The 13048-nt window shown below is 44.2% G+C and overlaps 1 protein-coding gene across 1 annotated transcript in view; it reads right to left on the bottom strand.

The window, feature by feature from the left end:
- NGB (neuroglobin) overlaps window positions 1-3487 on the bottom strand; it is an 11729-nt gene extending 8242 nt beyond the window's left edge. The window contains exon 1 of the mRNA XM_006035957.2: window positions 119-3487. Coding sequence (XP_006036019.1) covers window positions 119-222 — 104 coding nt within the window. The 5' untranslated portion in view covers window positions 223-3487. The remainder of the gene's footprint in view (window positions 1-118) is intronic.
- Between the last annotated feature and the right edge of the window lie 9561 nt (window positions 3488-13048).

Genomic DNA, 13048 nt, shown 5'->3' with positions numbered 1-13048 from the left:
GGGGGGGGAAGAAGAGCTGATAAATATCACAGCAAGCATTGGCACCAGGTTTTTCTTCCCTCTGTCCAAGTTGCCCTGCTACAGAAACTGCCTGTTGCTATAATAACCCATCACTTACCTGGTAAACAAGATGATGCCATGCTGCAGGGGGTTGCCACTCACTTTCTGCCAGCTTTCTCGTATCAGTGCCTGTTCAGTGCTGGATAATTTTTCACTCTCCATCTTACTTGAAGAAAAGGAGGGGAAAAAAAGTAGAGAAAGGGAAAGCTTCTGCTTCCTCTGAAAGTAGTTGTACTTGCTCACTCTGAGTTACAGGTGTCACAGGTCCTGAATTAATCCAAGCATTGAGGGCCACCAGTGCCTCTGGACCTGGGATCCACACACACCCCCCACTCGCTCCTCTAAGTGCCAAGGATGCTCTTCCTTGCACAGTACTCAAGACTTTGTGATCACATCTCTGGGATCCCCAGACAGTGCAAGAGCCATTTTTTCCCCCTTGATCCTCCCACCTCCTGCCTGGAAGCAGTGCAGGTGGATTTAGAAAGAGCCCCTGTCTGAGCAATCAGATGAAACCTGAGTGCCTTGGGGGAGATCCATGTTGCTTCTTGGTGTCTACAGGAATGATGGGCTGGTTACTGTTGCTTCCTAATCCCCCCTGCTGTTTGGCTACAGAAAGCTTATCAGGGTCTCTGTGCCCTCTTCCCACTGGGCACTAACTGTGCTCCTTATTTGTTCCCTGTCTCACTCCCTGTCACACACAGGCTCAAAGATCTGGAGCTGAAGCTCCTTTCCCCTTATTAGCAGCACTTTCCCAGCTGGCCGTCTCACAGAGCAGCTTCCAGTAGCAACACTTTCACGGATGCTCTTAAAGCGACAGTATCCCCTTTCTCCCCGTTTCTTCCAGTGAGCTTTTTAAAGCTGGGTAACAAACAATACTTTTGCACTTTGCTACATTCTCCCATAAGTAAGGAGCCACCACACACCTTCAGTGTCAAATGGCTTAACCCAATTTTGGCTGAAATTTTCCAGTCAGTTCAATTTTACAGATGACGGAACAGACACAGAAGAAAAACAACTTGCCTAACATCCGACAATAAATTAGCGGCAGGACCAAGCTAGAAACCTCACTCTTTCAGCTTTCAGTCCTGATTTCTACTTGTTAGAGTGCAGCTTGCCCTCATACAATATTTTCAACAGTGTCCTCTTGGTCCCAGTCACCCGCACTGACACTCCCAAACCTTTACATCTCTGGGTGCAGGTGCAATCTAGGGTTTAGTGTGTACAAAGGGAACATCATCACATGTTTAATTTAATAGAAGCATAGCCAATTGTACAAGGCAAAGCATTTAATAATGGATCACAAGGCTTTTGGACTACGTCAAACAAATTCAAAGTGCTCAGGTTCTTTCTGCTACTCAGATGAAGTGAAAACTCTCCTTTTCAAATGGCCCAATGATTCAGACAGCATCAAGACAAGCTGGAGGAGGGGAGGACAGAGAGAGACAGAGTGTGTTCTGGGTTAAGAGCTCAGAAGGAAGAAGAATGGAAAAATATGGACAGGTAACAGAATAATCATTTAAGGAAGGATTTTCAAAAGCAACCTAAGTGACTTCTGAGAACAAGTCCTATTGACATCATTGCAATCTTCTTTAAGATAATAGGCATATGGTCCATTTAAGCCTATAATATCAGCTATATGAGGTTCAGCTGTTCCTGTTAGATAAGAAGGTATTCTGAGGCTACAACGCCTGTACAATACATTTATCATAGGCTATATGTGGTCATAGTCAATGTTGGTGCATCATTTTAAGAGGAAAGTCAGTTCTTGTCCTCTCCTAGCCTAACATTGGCTTCAGTGGAGTTGGAACTTAGCCTTTAAAGGCTCTTGGAGCCAGCATTACCTTTATGGTTTGCTGTACATCGGCACTGCATTAAAACCCACAGCACTATTAGGGACAGAGCTCAGCAACTGCTGTTCCAGATGCACAGGCCCCTGCAATCTCAGCCTGAAGAGAATGCTCCTTTGGTGTTATCCAGGAAGGATCTGGGTCACTCAGTTGAGCGGTTTCAGTCCTGTCCAATTGGAGAGAGTGAGCTCACACACTAGCTCAGCTCAGTATTCATGAAATCTGGTCTTACTGACCACTGGGAATTATAAAGGGAAGTGAAGCAGCTCAAATTGAAAGAATAGGATATTCCAAAAATCAGCTGCACTCCAGGCTCCTTCAGTCCCTATTAATCTCTTTTTAGCAGCTAAGGGTCATATTCTTTCTGGAATCACCAAGACAAGAAACACAGGATGCTGCCTAGTGTTGACAACATAAAGGTTAACATTTAACTCTTCTGAGTCTCACCAAAATACACTAGAAAGCAGCAAGAGTATTGTATGAGAATCTGCATGAAGTATTCCGCATAGCATTTACTTTGATGCTATGAGCGTGTGGAGACTGTATTGTTAGCAGAACTTGGGGAAATATTGCCAATCTTCTTCTACCCCAATTTGCCTCTGCTGTAATGAGAAAGGAGAACCTGGTTGTAAACTAGAGGCACTTTGGCAGAACCTACTAGAGGAGAGTAAGGCACTTCAGTGGTACAGAGGGAGGAAGGAAATTTATAGGATTTGAACAGGAGACAGATAATGCACCAGACTAGATATTTTCCTAGCCACATTTCGGGTGGACTGAAAGCTGGGTGTTAAGAGAAAGCAGAAAAAAAGAGTTTATAATAGCCAAGGTGAGAGACAATCAGTACCTTTTTGAATAGACAGGGAAGAAGGAAGCTGGAATGCTGCAAGGGAAAGATAGGTGAAATGTGGGGAGATTTGATAGTTTTTGCTAGAGTTTGTTAGTATCAAGGACATCACCATTGGGACATGAGCACGCACCACGTCAGGGAGGCTCCTTACTAACAATCTGGCCAATTTCTTCCCAGATAGATGATCATATGCAGATTCATCAGCTGCAAATTAAGCAATGATGCAAAGGTCATGGAATGAGAAGCAATGCAACTTGCCATAGACTCCCCATGCAACTGCCCAATGCAGCATAAAAGGATAGCGCCCTGGAGTCACACAGAGCATTTTCTCTATGCAGACAAAAGCCAAAATAAACAACTAATGGCTACATATAAACCACTGAGAATATTCAGCCTCTTCTCTCACATGCCTACATTGGACTGCTCATCTGAGATGAAGGGCAGTGCTCAGGACACATTCTAGTGGGAGATCCACCAGACCAGCTGGGACTAGCTGCCCCCTACTTACCTGGTGGCAGGCTCAGGAGAGAGGCCAAGGCTTAGCATAATTTAACCTTCCCCTTAGCGATGGCCCCTCCAAGGCCATGTCCCTGCCACTACCCAAGCTATATCTGTGCTGTGGAATCAGAAAAAAATAAATGCCTTAAACTTTGATCATTTGAGTTATAAGATGACATAACTGCTTTGTGGAGAATTGCTGGCTCTGTACAGTAGAACAGATAAGGGAAAGTGTTTGTTCTTTGTAACTCCTCTGCAACTGCTTTGCTCACCGCGGCCTTGAAGATAGCAAAAAGTATGTACAACTCTGATTTCCAGGTGCAGGCAGGGAGTGATATTTCTCCCTTGTCTCCTCCATAAATCTCATCCTGATAACAGCAAAGAAGTAATGAAGTAATGTTTATAGCTGCTTTTCTAGCTAATTTCACTATATGATCACGTGAGTTGTAAGCGACTGTTAAAAAGTATATAAGCCTCCTGATTTTGCTCTTGGGGGGGACCCCCTTCCAAGTGCTTGGGAGATCCATGTCACTTTGGAATCCCCCCTACAGCTGTAGTTTCTTTTGAATAAAAGCTCCTGCTGACCTGACCCAAAAGTATGCTGCGTGTGTTTCCACGACAGTGCTATAGGAGTAACAGAGAATGCCAGTCTCTAGCACTGCCACATTGGCATCTTCCAGCACTACATTTACTTCCTGTTTTAATTAAAAAGCAAATTATCTCTCCACAAGAGAAACCAAACCCCAGCCGAAAAAATGAACCTGCAAAAAGGCTGAAGTTGGAGGGAGCTCAAGGAGAAACATTTGAAACCTGGAAGTGATGTGTATTCCTCCAGTTGCTGGGAGTGAGGGCTCAAGAGGAGTTTGAAATGGCAGGGCTCTCACCTGCATATAAAGCAGCCTCTCCTGCACAGCTATTCCATTGTCAGAGGAGCTCCTTCTGCTGCCACAGTGCTGGAGGTGCTGACAGCATGCTAAGGGGCTGAGGAGGGTTTTAATAAAAAAAACTATATTGTATTTTTCATTCAGATGCTCAGTGAGCCTTCCAGCATGGAGAACCATGAACCTAGGTTAGATATTGAGAAAAACTTTCTCCCTAGGAGAGTAGTAAAGCACTGGAACAGGTTATTTGGAGAGGTTGTGAAATCTCCGTCCTTGGAGGTTTTTAAGACCTGGCTAGACAAAGCTTTGGTTGGGATGATATAGTTGAGAATGGTTCTGCTTGAACTAGACGACCTCCTAAGGTCCCTTCCAACCCTCATTTTCTATGAAAACACCAAAGGAGCCATCATGCTGACCAACAACACTATGTAGGTACAGCCTTCCTGCCCCTGTGATCTCATCTCACCCAGCCCCCATAGCTCCATTTTCTCGGAGCTCAGCCTGGCTGTATTATCTGCTTGGGTGCTGCAGTACATCAGATGGGCCTGTTTGGGGGCAAAGAGATGTCCAGCTGAGACCAGCTCCTACCACATTTCAGCAGTGCACAGAGGGAGGAAAGGGAATTTCCAGTGAATCCCTGTGGTCTGCATTGAGCAGTATGATGGACAGAAAAAGCATCTAATTTTTCAGACAAAGTAGCCAAACACCTTCAAAACGATAGAAATACGTTGCATGTCAACAGCCCCATAGATTGCCTTGCGAACATTACTCTCCCTTGTGAATACCACCTCTACTTGCCTGACAGAGAAACAAGCAGAGAGTTGGGATAGTGACTTGCCCACAGTCACAGAGTGAGGTTTGCATCAGAACTAGGACTAAACCCATAAATGTTGACGTTTGGTCCTGTGCTCAGATCACCTCCTTCCTCATTCAGGCACTGAATTTTCCTGGCCTTGGGGCCAATTCTGTTTGCTTGATATGCTGTAACAGCTTGAGTTCTCATCTTTGTTGCTGCACTTTCCAAGTAATGAAAACAAATCTCCCTTCAGACTCTTTTTTAATTTCAAATTCATCTTCTGCAGGTCCTCATGAATAACCAAACTCCTCCAGGCTCTCAGTTCACCTCAGAGTCTGCTTCCTGGGCTAGACTTGTTCTTTCTCTCCAGTCTGTCTGTATTATAAACTAAACACCATGACTGCTTCCCTCCATCCTCAGGTAGAAACACAGCTTATGAAATGTTTCGGCTTCTCATCTCTGCTCCCCCCCTCAGGCCATAATGTGCCACAGCTCAGTAGCAACGCAAATTGCAAATGCAGTTGCATAACAAGTGAAAGAGATGTAGAGGTGAATAATTGCACACACAAATGGTAAGGGCAATAGCTTCAGACTTTTCTGCCTGCCACTGTGCCCTTGGGGAGCAGGATGGCAGTGCTGCCAACCTTGAAGATTTAAACCACAGCATGGGGATTAAAAGCAGAGCAAAGAAGAAAATGTGTTGTCTTTAGCTGCTCAATATCCAAGGGTTCTTCCTGTAGCTCACAGGGCCCTGATGAGATGAGAGGCTTGTATAAACAACCGAGGAAGATCCGAGGGCGACAGTGCGTGACCCATCTGGAGAATCCAACCGGGACCGCATGTGGAGCTGTCAAGTTCTTTTCTGAAGCACCAGGACAGCAGCTGTCTGCCCACTTCAGCGCTATCTGTAAATGCCAGATAACAAGTAGCAAGCTTTACCCACATCATTATTCACCTCATGCTTGTTCTAATCACAGCAATAATTGCCCCTGCCATTAGACCATGGCCACCTTTTTAAGCCTCTCTAGCTAGAAACAGCATCCCAACTCCTGAGGATTTCCACTGCTTACACCAAGGCAAAATATGGCATTTATGGACCAGCAGCTGCTGAAAGGTACTATCTCAGTCAGTTCTCTGTCTGCAGAAAATTGGTGATTTTTTTTTTCTTCTTATACATCTCCCAAAGGAGCCTCTTCAATAGTTTCTCTTCTAGACTACTCATTTTAGAAGACCATTAATGGACCATTATTTGAAGTCTTAATTGATTGCCTTTTGTCTAATCCAAGCCTTGTCTTTATCCTCATCTTTCCCTGTTGTTGCTGGACTTGATACCAGGGTACTCAACATATGCAGCAGATGCATTTCAGGAACCTGGCTTTACCTATCAAAAAATGTCTTTCATAACTAAGTGTCCTTTCCTCTAGTACAGCTCAATACTGAGCCATTTGTTTTCTGACACCAAAATTGAAGTGTTGCATCTAGATATAGGATTTCCTTTCACTGCTTTGGTCCTTCCCCACTTTGCCCGTCTCAATCAGTTGCAATTCCCAGTGCCTTCAAAAATCACACACTGCATATTGGCAAGGAAATGTGGGAAGCAAAAGGCAGAAGCATTTGATAAATATTTCTAATCTGGATTTAGAGAGGACCAGTCTGAGGTGTGCACTGCATGTGGCACCCATGCCAAACAGGCCCTGTGCACTGGATCCGGGAAACAGGGCCAGTTTATGAGCCCAGTCCGGGCCATCTCCACATCCAATGTGCGGGGCCAGTCCAGCACAGATGCCACATGCAATGCACACCCATGACCAGCCCTGTGAACCATGTACAGCAAGTGCAGGCTGCAGCCCAGCATAGCAAGCAGTACATGGGGCCAGTCTGAGGCATACACTGCATGCAGCACCCATGCAGACCAGCCCTGCATGCTGTATCCGGCATGGTCAATTAATCTGTGGCCAGTCCAGACCAGCTACAGATCCAGCATGCAGTGCCAGTCCAACACAGGCACCACATTCATCCCGAGAGCATCCCTGCACCATGTGTGGCCACGCCAGATGGGCTTCACACACTGCATGCAGCACAGTGGGGCAGGGCCAGCAAATGCTGTATGCAGCAGGCAACACAGCAAAGCAGATGATACAGCTCCACAAGCTAGATCAGACCTGTGGTCTGCATCTCTGACACCGCTGCATTAGCTAGATAGCAAACTTGGGCAAAGCATGGGAAAAAAATCTACACACTCACAACTGAAGGATGGGAATTAAAAATGCCAACAAACACTGAGTTTGGAAAATAGGCTTGGTCAGACACTCCCAGTTCCATTTTTATGGAAGGACAAGTTTGTTTGACTTCTTAACTCTTTTACCTCCCACATCTCACAAGCTTGTAAATTTTTGTGATGATGTTTCCCACCCCTCTCCCCGCACACCCCAGTATTGTCTGCATTAATCACCATCTGATGGGAACTCTTCGTTGTCATTCACAGTTACAGGAGATCCAACAGATGCCAGAGTATCAAGAACCATTCTGCTAGGTTCTTTACAGATGGCTCAGGTCTATTTGTCTAACGTTAACTATGCTAATTCCCCCTTTACAGTCTCTAAGAACCAACTCTCTCAACTTCAGTCACTTATCTCATTTGTATCCAGGACACTGGAAAAGTTTCAGCCATTTCCAGGCCTGAAGACTTTGTTGCTCTCCTGCATTTTGGAATTCCATAACAAACTTCTATTTTCAATATTATTCTACATATAAAAGAATATGCTGAATCCCAGCCTCAATTACAAACACAAATAAGAATTATTAAAATATAATTTGCCTGATCCAACCTATTTCTAAAGCTCAGTCGTTTCAGCACAAAGTTAAGAGATATTGGATGGGATTGGATATTTCTATCTGACACTATTTTTCTCTTTTCATCAAAATTAAATTTTGCCAAGCCTGAAAACTGCCATACTGGACCAGATCAAGCTAATACCAGATGCTTCAGAGAAGATGAAAGCATCCTGTAGTAGGCAGCTGCAGATCTTACCCTCAACTGTAGCAAGATTTAGTTAGCCACATTAGCCTGAATCAGGAAGAAGGGAGGGCAGGATTACACTTTAAAGACTAACTCATTCTTTTTAACACACATTATGTCTCGGTAACTCTGTGTGCTGTTTGTTAGTTCTGCAGGTCCAGTGTTGATTTCTTCCTGTTTGCTTTATAGAATACTGATAATGTGGTTCCTTAGTTTCTCAGAGTGAAGCACAGCATATCTGAGCAAATTTCCTACATAGATTGATTGCAGTCCATTTGGCTGAGTGTAGTGCCATCTGTGAGTAGAGAGAGGCGGTTAGCCATGTTAGTCTGAAGCCAGGCAGAAACCAGGGCAGGGGGGCAATTTATGGTAGCTTTACACATGCTCTGGGGAGAAGGCACGAGCTCCAAGAGCAAGTCTAATTAAAAGTGCCTAAAGTCAAGTGTATTTAGCATCCTGCACTTCAAAATGGCAGCAGGGGCGCTTTAACTAAAGCTCGTTCAACACAAGTACATGAGATGCGGAGGCAGCTGCAGTGCACTAATTAGAATGCTCCAGCCAACTACAATAATTAAGTCTGCTCCCATGTGCTGTAATTACAGTGTAAGCAGCATCCCCACACATCTACAGGCACCCTTACAGACTAACTCATTAGCACTCTGGCCCGATTTCACCCCTAGCAATTTGGACAGAGACTTAAATTCTGCAAGTATGATATTCTTAATATCCCTGCCAAATTGTTTGTTAGCAAATTATCATCTCTCTGGGCATTTTTTATTATCTCTGTCTGTGTTCAATCCGTTTTTGAATTTTACTATATTCTTGGTCTCGGTGGTTTTCTGTGGCAATGACTACTGAGATCTTCTTACCATTGAGATCTTCTTATCCAAGTTGTTTTTATTCATTTTTAAATGCTTGTGTTTGCTTATGTGCATGTGTCTGTAAGAGCATGAAAACTAAGTACTCATGAATATTAGTTTGGCATAGAGTGCAAGCTAGAACAGACAACAGTAATACAAGCTTGTCCCACCCAAATGTACTCCTGCACCTCAGCCCTTGCAGTGTTATACCCCTTGAAACAATGGTAGTAGGGCTTTTGTGTCTAGAATGTCACGTTTGCCTAATTAAAGACAAGGAGAACAACAATATGTGAAAAGAAAACCCTATTAGTTAATTTAGGTATTAAAACACGTTCATCAAAAACTTCCCAGCTCTTTTTTGGAAGCTGACTGCTCAAAAAACTACCAAATTTACTCAAATCTAAGATTACCCTGAATTTAAGATGATCCCCCAATAATTATATTCTATATGCGCAAAATATACAAGTTGGTTATAATTTTCTAGGTACAAAATCTAATTATCAGAGGTCTGCCTTGAATGTATCCCCCCTCCCAGTACTACAACAAGGAAAAATATAGCTGAGGGGGTCAGGTGGTTCCCTTGCCCTCTGCTCCCCTCCATGGGTACCTACAGATTTAGCACATCCAGAATTGAGGCATTTCACCTTTTTTTGTGAAGTGCAGTAAGTTGCAGCACAGGTATATAAACACTTTTTGAGCTCCATTTTTTTACCTACTTATACATAGTACAAACTATTCATGATATATGAAACACTGCCAAAGCCAAAAAGCTCTGGAGTTGTCATATTGTACATTGGGCTGGGCCCCAGCAGAGTCAACAGTGTTTCAAGCCATGGTGACCTCATAGCCCAGCACTGCTCTGTATGCATGTACTCCATATACTCCCCACAAAGGATCCATATCCTAATTAGCACCCCATTCTCTATTGGAACTGGGTGTTATCACAAGTCCTGGAACCCTCAAAAATGTATATGCAGATGACATGCAGGGCCACCTGGTCCAGCTCCACCCCATGGCAGGTGGGGCCATGCCAGTCACATGCGACAGGCTGAGAGAGGGGGCAACAGAGCCTCTCATCTACAAAGACACTTGGTGATGTTTTCCAGATATATAAGGCTAATAAAAGGCAAGAATCAGGTGTGAGGCAGGTAGGTGGGGGGAGAGAAAGGGGAATGTTGAACTGGTGATAGAACGTATCGTAAAATCCAGACAGGTTACCTGGGGCTATCAAATGGCAGGCAGCTTATAATGTACCATAAATCCAATGTCTATATTTAGTCCGTGATTTTTTGTATCCAGTAGATTTATGAAGTGTGGTTCGTAGGCTCATCTATGAAACTTACACTTCATGGAGACACGAGACTTATGACAGAATACTGCCTAAAATGGCGCCTCAAACCAAATATCTCAAAGAATTTCTCAAGTGTTTTGCATCTGCATAATGCCAGCACTAATCATGAACTCACTATCTCCTTAAATGGTCAGCCTCTCAAATTCAAAGCCCACCCAGTTTATCTTGGAGTCACCCTTGACTGGATCTTAACTTATAAATCATAAATCATCCAGAAAATTGCTTTAACAAAATCAAAACAAGGAACAACCTACTTCCAAACTTGCAGGCTCCACTTGGGGTGCCAATGCCTCCATGCTACATTCATCTGCTCTTGCACTGTGTTATTCAGTTGCAGAATATCATGCCCCTGTATGAGCTCGTTCATCACATAGCAAGCTGGTAGACATCCAACTGCACGCTACAATGTGTCTTGTGTCAGGCACATTGCACCCCACTCCACTTCCAGGGTTACCAGTCCTCAGCAACATTGCTCGCCTTCATCTCCGCCACACAAATGATGAAGTAAACTTACTTGCTAGACTCCGTCATAATCCTACACTGCTGGTGCATTAGGACATATTCCACCCACGAATAGCTCAGCTCCCCTCAAGACATCCAATATGATCCACCCTTTCAAAACCTTGTGACTTTTCCTTATTTACTTGATGGCACGAAGAATGGTTAGCACAAGCACCAATCAATCACCACATCAGCTTATGAATCTATGAATCATCTCTGACCCTACAGTTAGTCAACCAGGATTTAACTGGCCATGCTGGTATTGGGCACTTCCTAACTGATTTTCAAACTGGACAGGGTCACTGTGCCTCAAACCTATACCAATGGGGCCTTTGAAGTGACAACAAATGCCCTTGTGGATGAGTTCAAACCATGTCCTACACTGTTGACTCGTGTCCATTTACTATGCTACCTGGTGGACCTTCAAGTTCTTCATGCTGGTGATGACATTGCCTTAAAATGTCTGAAACAATATGCAGAAAGTGCATGGACTAAATAAATATGGGATCTGGACAGGGTCTTGGAGGGTATGAGTAGTGTTACAAGCCAACGAGTGTAGCCCAGGTGGGAGGCTGAACCTCCTGTCAGTAACCCAGATCAGGGCATACCAGGGTTTTATAATGTACCATGAGCAACAAAAACAGTGCAGCAAATGCGGAAAAGTGGGGAACCTGGAGGAGGAGATGGAAGGGAAGGTGTGAACAGTGAACAAGTCAGACATGAAGGTGGGGGTAAGGAAGAAAGACACGCCCTGCAGACAATATTAGTGGAGATGGAGCAAGAGAAAGAACCAGAGGGAGAGGCTGGAAAAAGAAAGAAGATGCAGGAGATGAAGAGTAGGAAGAAGAAACCTGACAATGAGGGAGGTGAGTCGGAGGAAGAACCAGAGAGCATTTTTCTGCCACTAATGCCTCTGGGCTCCAGCTCAGAACAGAGACCAGAAGGCAGGAAGCAGCAGGGAAATGGGAATATGCAAGCCTTCCTAAATACCAGAGCAATTTAGCAGCCTGCAAAGGCTACAGGAATGCAATTAAGGGAGCTGAAGGAGTCAACCTCCCTGAGCAGTGTGGCACAGACAAACCTTAAAGGGACAAACACACTCAGCTCAAAGCAAGGTCAGATAACCCTTAAAGGGACAGGCACATTAAAACAAGCATAAATAGTAGGGCTGTACGAAATTTCGCTGGCCGTTTCATTTCAACACTGTTTCAATGTCGAAACAGCAAAATCAAAGCGAAACAAAGGGCATCGAAATAGCCTCAAAACAAAACAAGGCTAGTCGAAATGTTTCAAAAGTCAAATGTTTCAACCATAGAGCTGGGGATGGGAAGTCAGTCCAGCTGGGCTGACTCCCCACCCCCGGCACCATCTAGCATGGGGGATGGGAAGTCAACCCAGCTGGGCTGAGTTTCCCCAGCCTGATCATGGGACTGGGGTTGGGAACTCAGTCCAGCTGGGCTGAGTTCCTTTGCCCAGCCCAATGGTTGGGCAAAATGTCGAAATGAAACAGTGAGGCTGTTTCAAGTTGAAATAAAATTCAGTACAAACCACTGTTCCACCCAGACCTCAAAACTGAAGTCGGAACAGAACAGTGCCGTTTCGCACAGCCCTGATAAATAGCACTGACAATAGTTTTGCTTCACATCAAGAGTACAGGCAATCCTTGGACTTACAACAGACCTCAAAACTGAAGTCGGAGTCTTAAGTCGAAACATTGCAACTCGGAACCAATTTTCTCATAAGAAACAATGTTATAAGTGGAGGATTGGATCCTGAACCAAGGCCCGACACCCTATTTTCACCAAAAATACCCCAGAATTTTGTACTCAATCAATTATAGATGAGTAATATAGCTACATTCATGTATTTATATTGTAAATAGCAATCATATTGATTTGGAAGGACTTCTTTGAGGTGATTTTGCTGGACTTTGTGAAAGGCTCTTGGTTGGACTTTTTGAAGGGTTCTTGGCTGGAGTCTTCTCAGGAGTCTTGGCTGCAGGTTTTTCTGGAGTCTTGTCTGCTTTCTTAAAGAAAGTGTCCAAGGAAGTCTGGACAGATGTTCTCCAGGGAGATGGGTGACACACCAAACTTGTTCGCTGGTATGGCGTCACATCAAATCGAGCATTGTAAAGTTGAAACTGCTGTCAGAAAGTTGAAACAGGGTGTCAATTTATAAATGTTGTAAGTATGAAACATTGTAACTCAAAACATTGCAATTCAAGGACTGCCTGTATCTTAACAAGAAAAAGATGGGACCAGATTGAACCAGTGTTGAATCAAATAAGAGCAGACAATCTGCCTACAACAATGTGATATATCAGGGAGAAAGATTATAAATGCTTTGAGAGAAGGTGAAGATGGGGACCATCTTGGTGATCAGGGACAA

This window comes from Alligator sinensis, unplaced genomic scaffold (genome assembly GCF_000455745.1).
Source record: "Alligator sinensis unplaced genomic scaffold, ASM45574v1 scaffold1185_1, whole genome shotgun sequence".
In the NCBI taxonomy this organism is placed as follows: Eukaryota; Metazoa; Chordata; order Crocodylia; family Alligatoridae; genus Alligator; species Alligator sinensis.
Note: the sequence above shows the minus strand (reverse complement) of the source record. Positions and strands in the feature narration are given on the sequence as shown.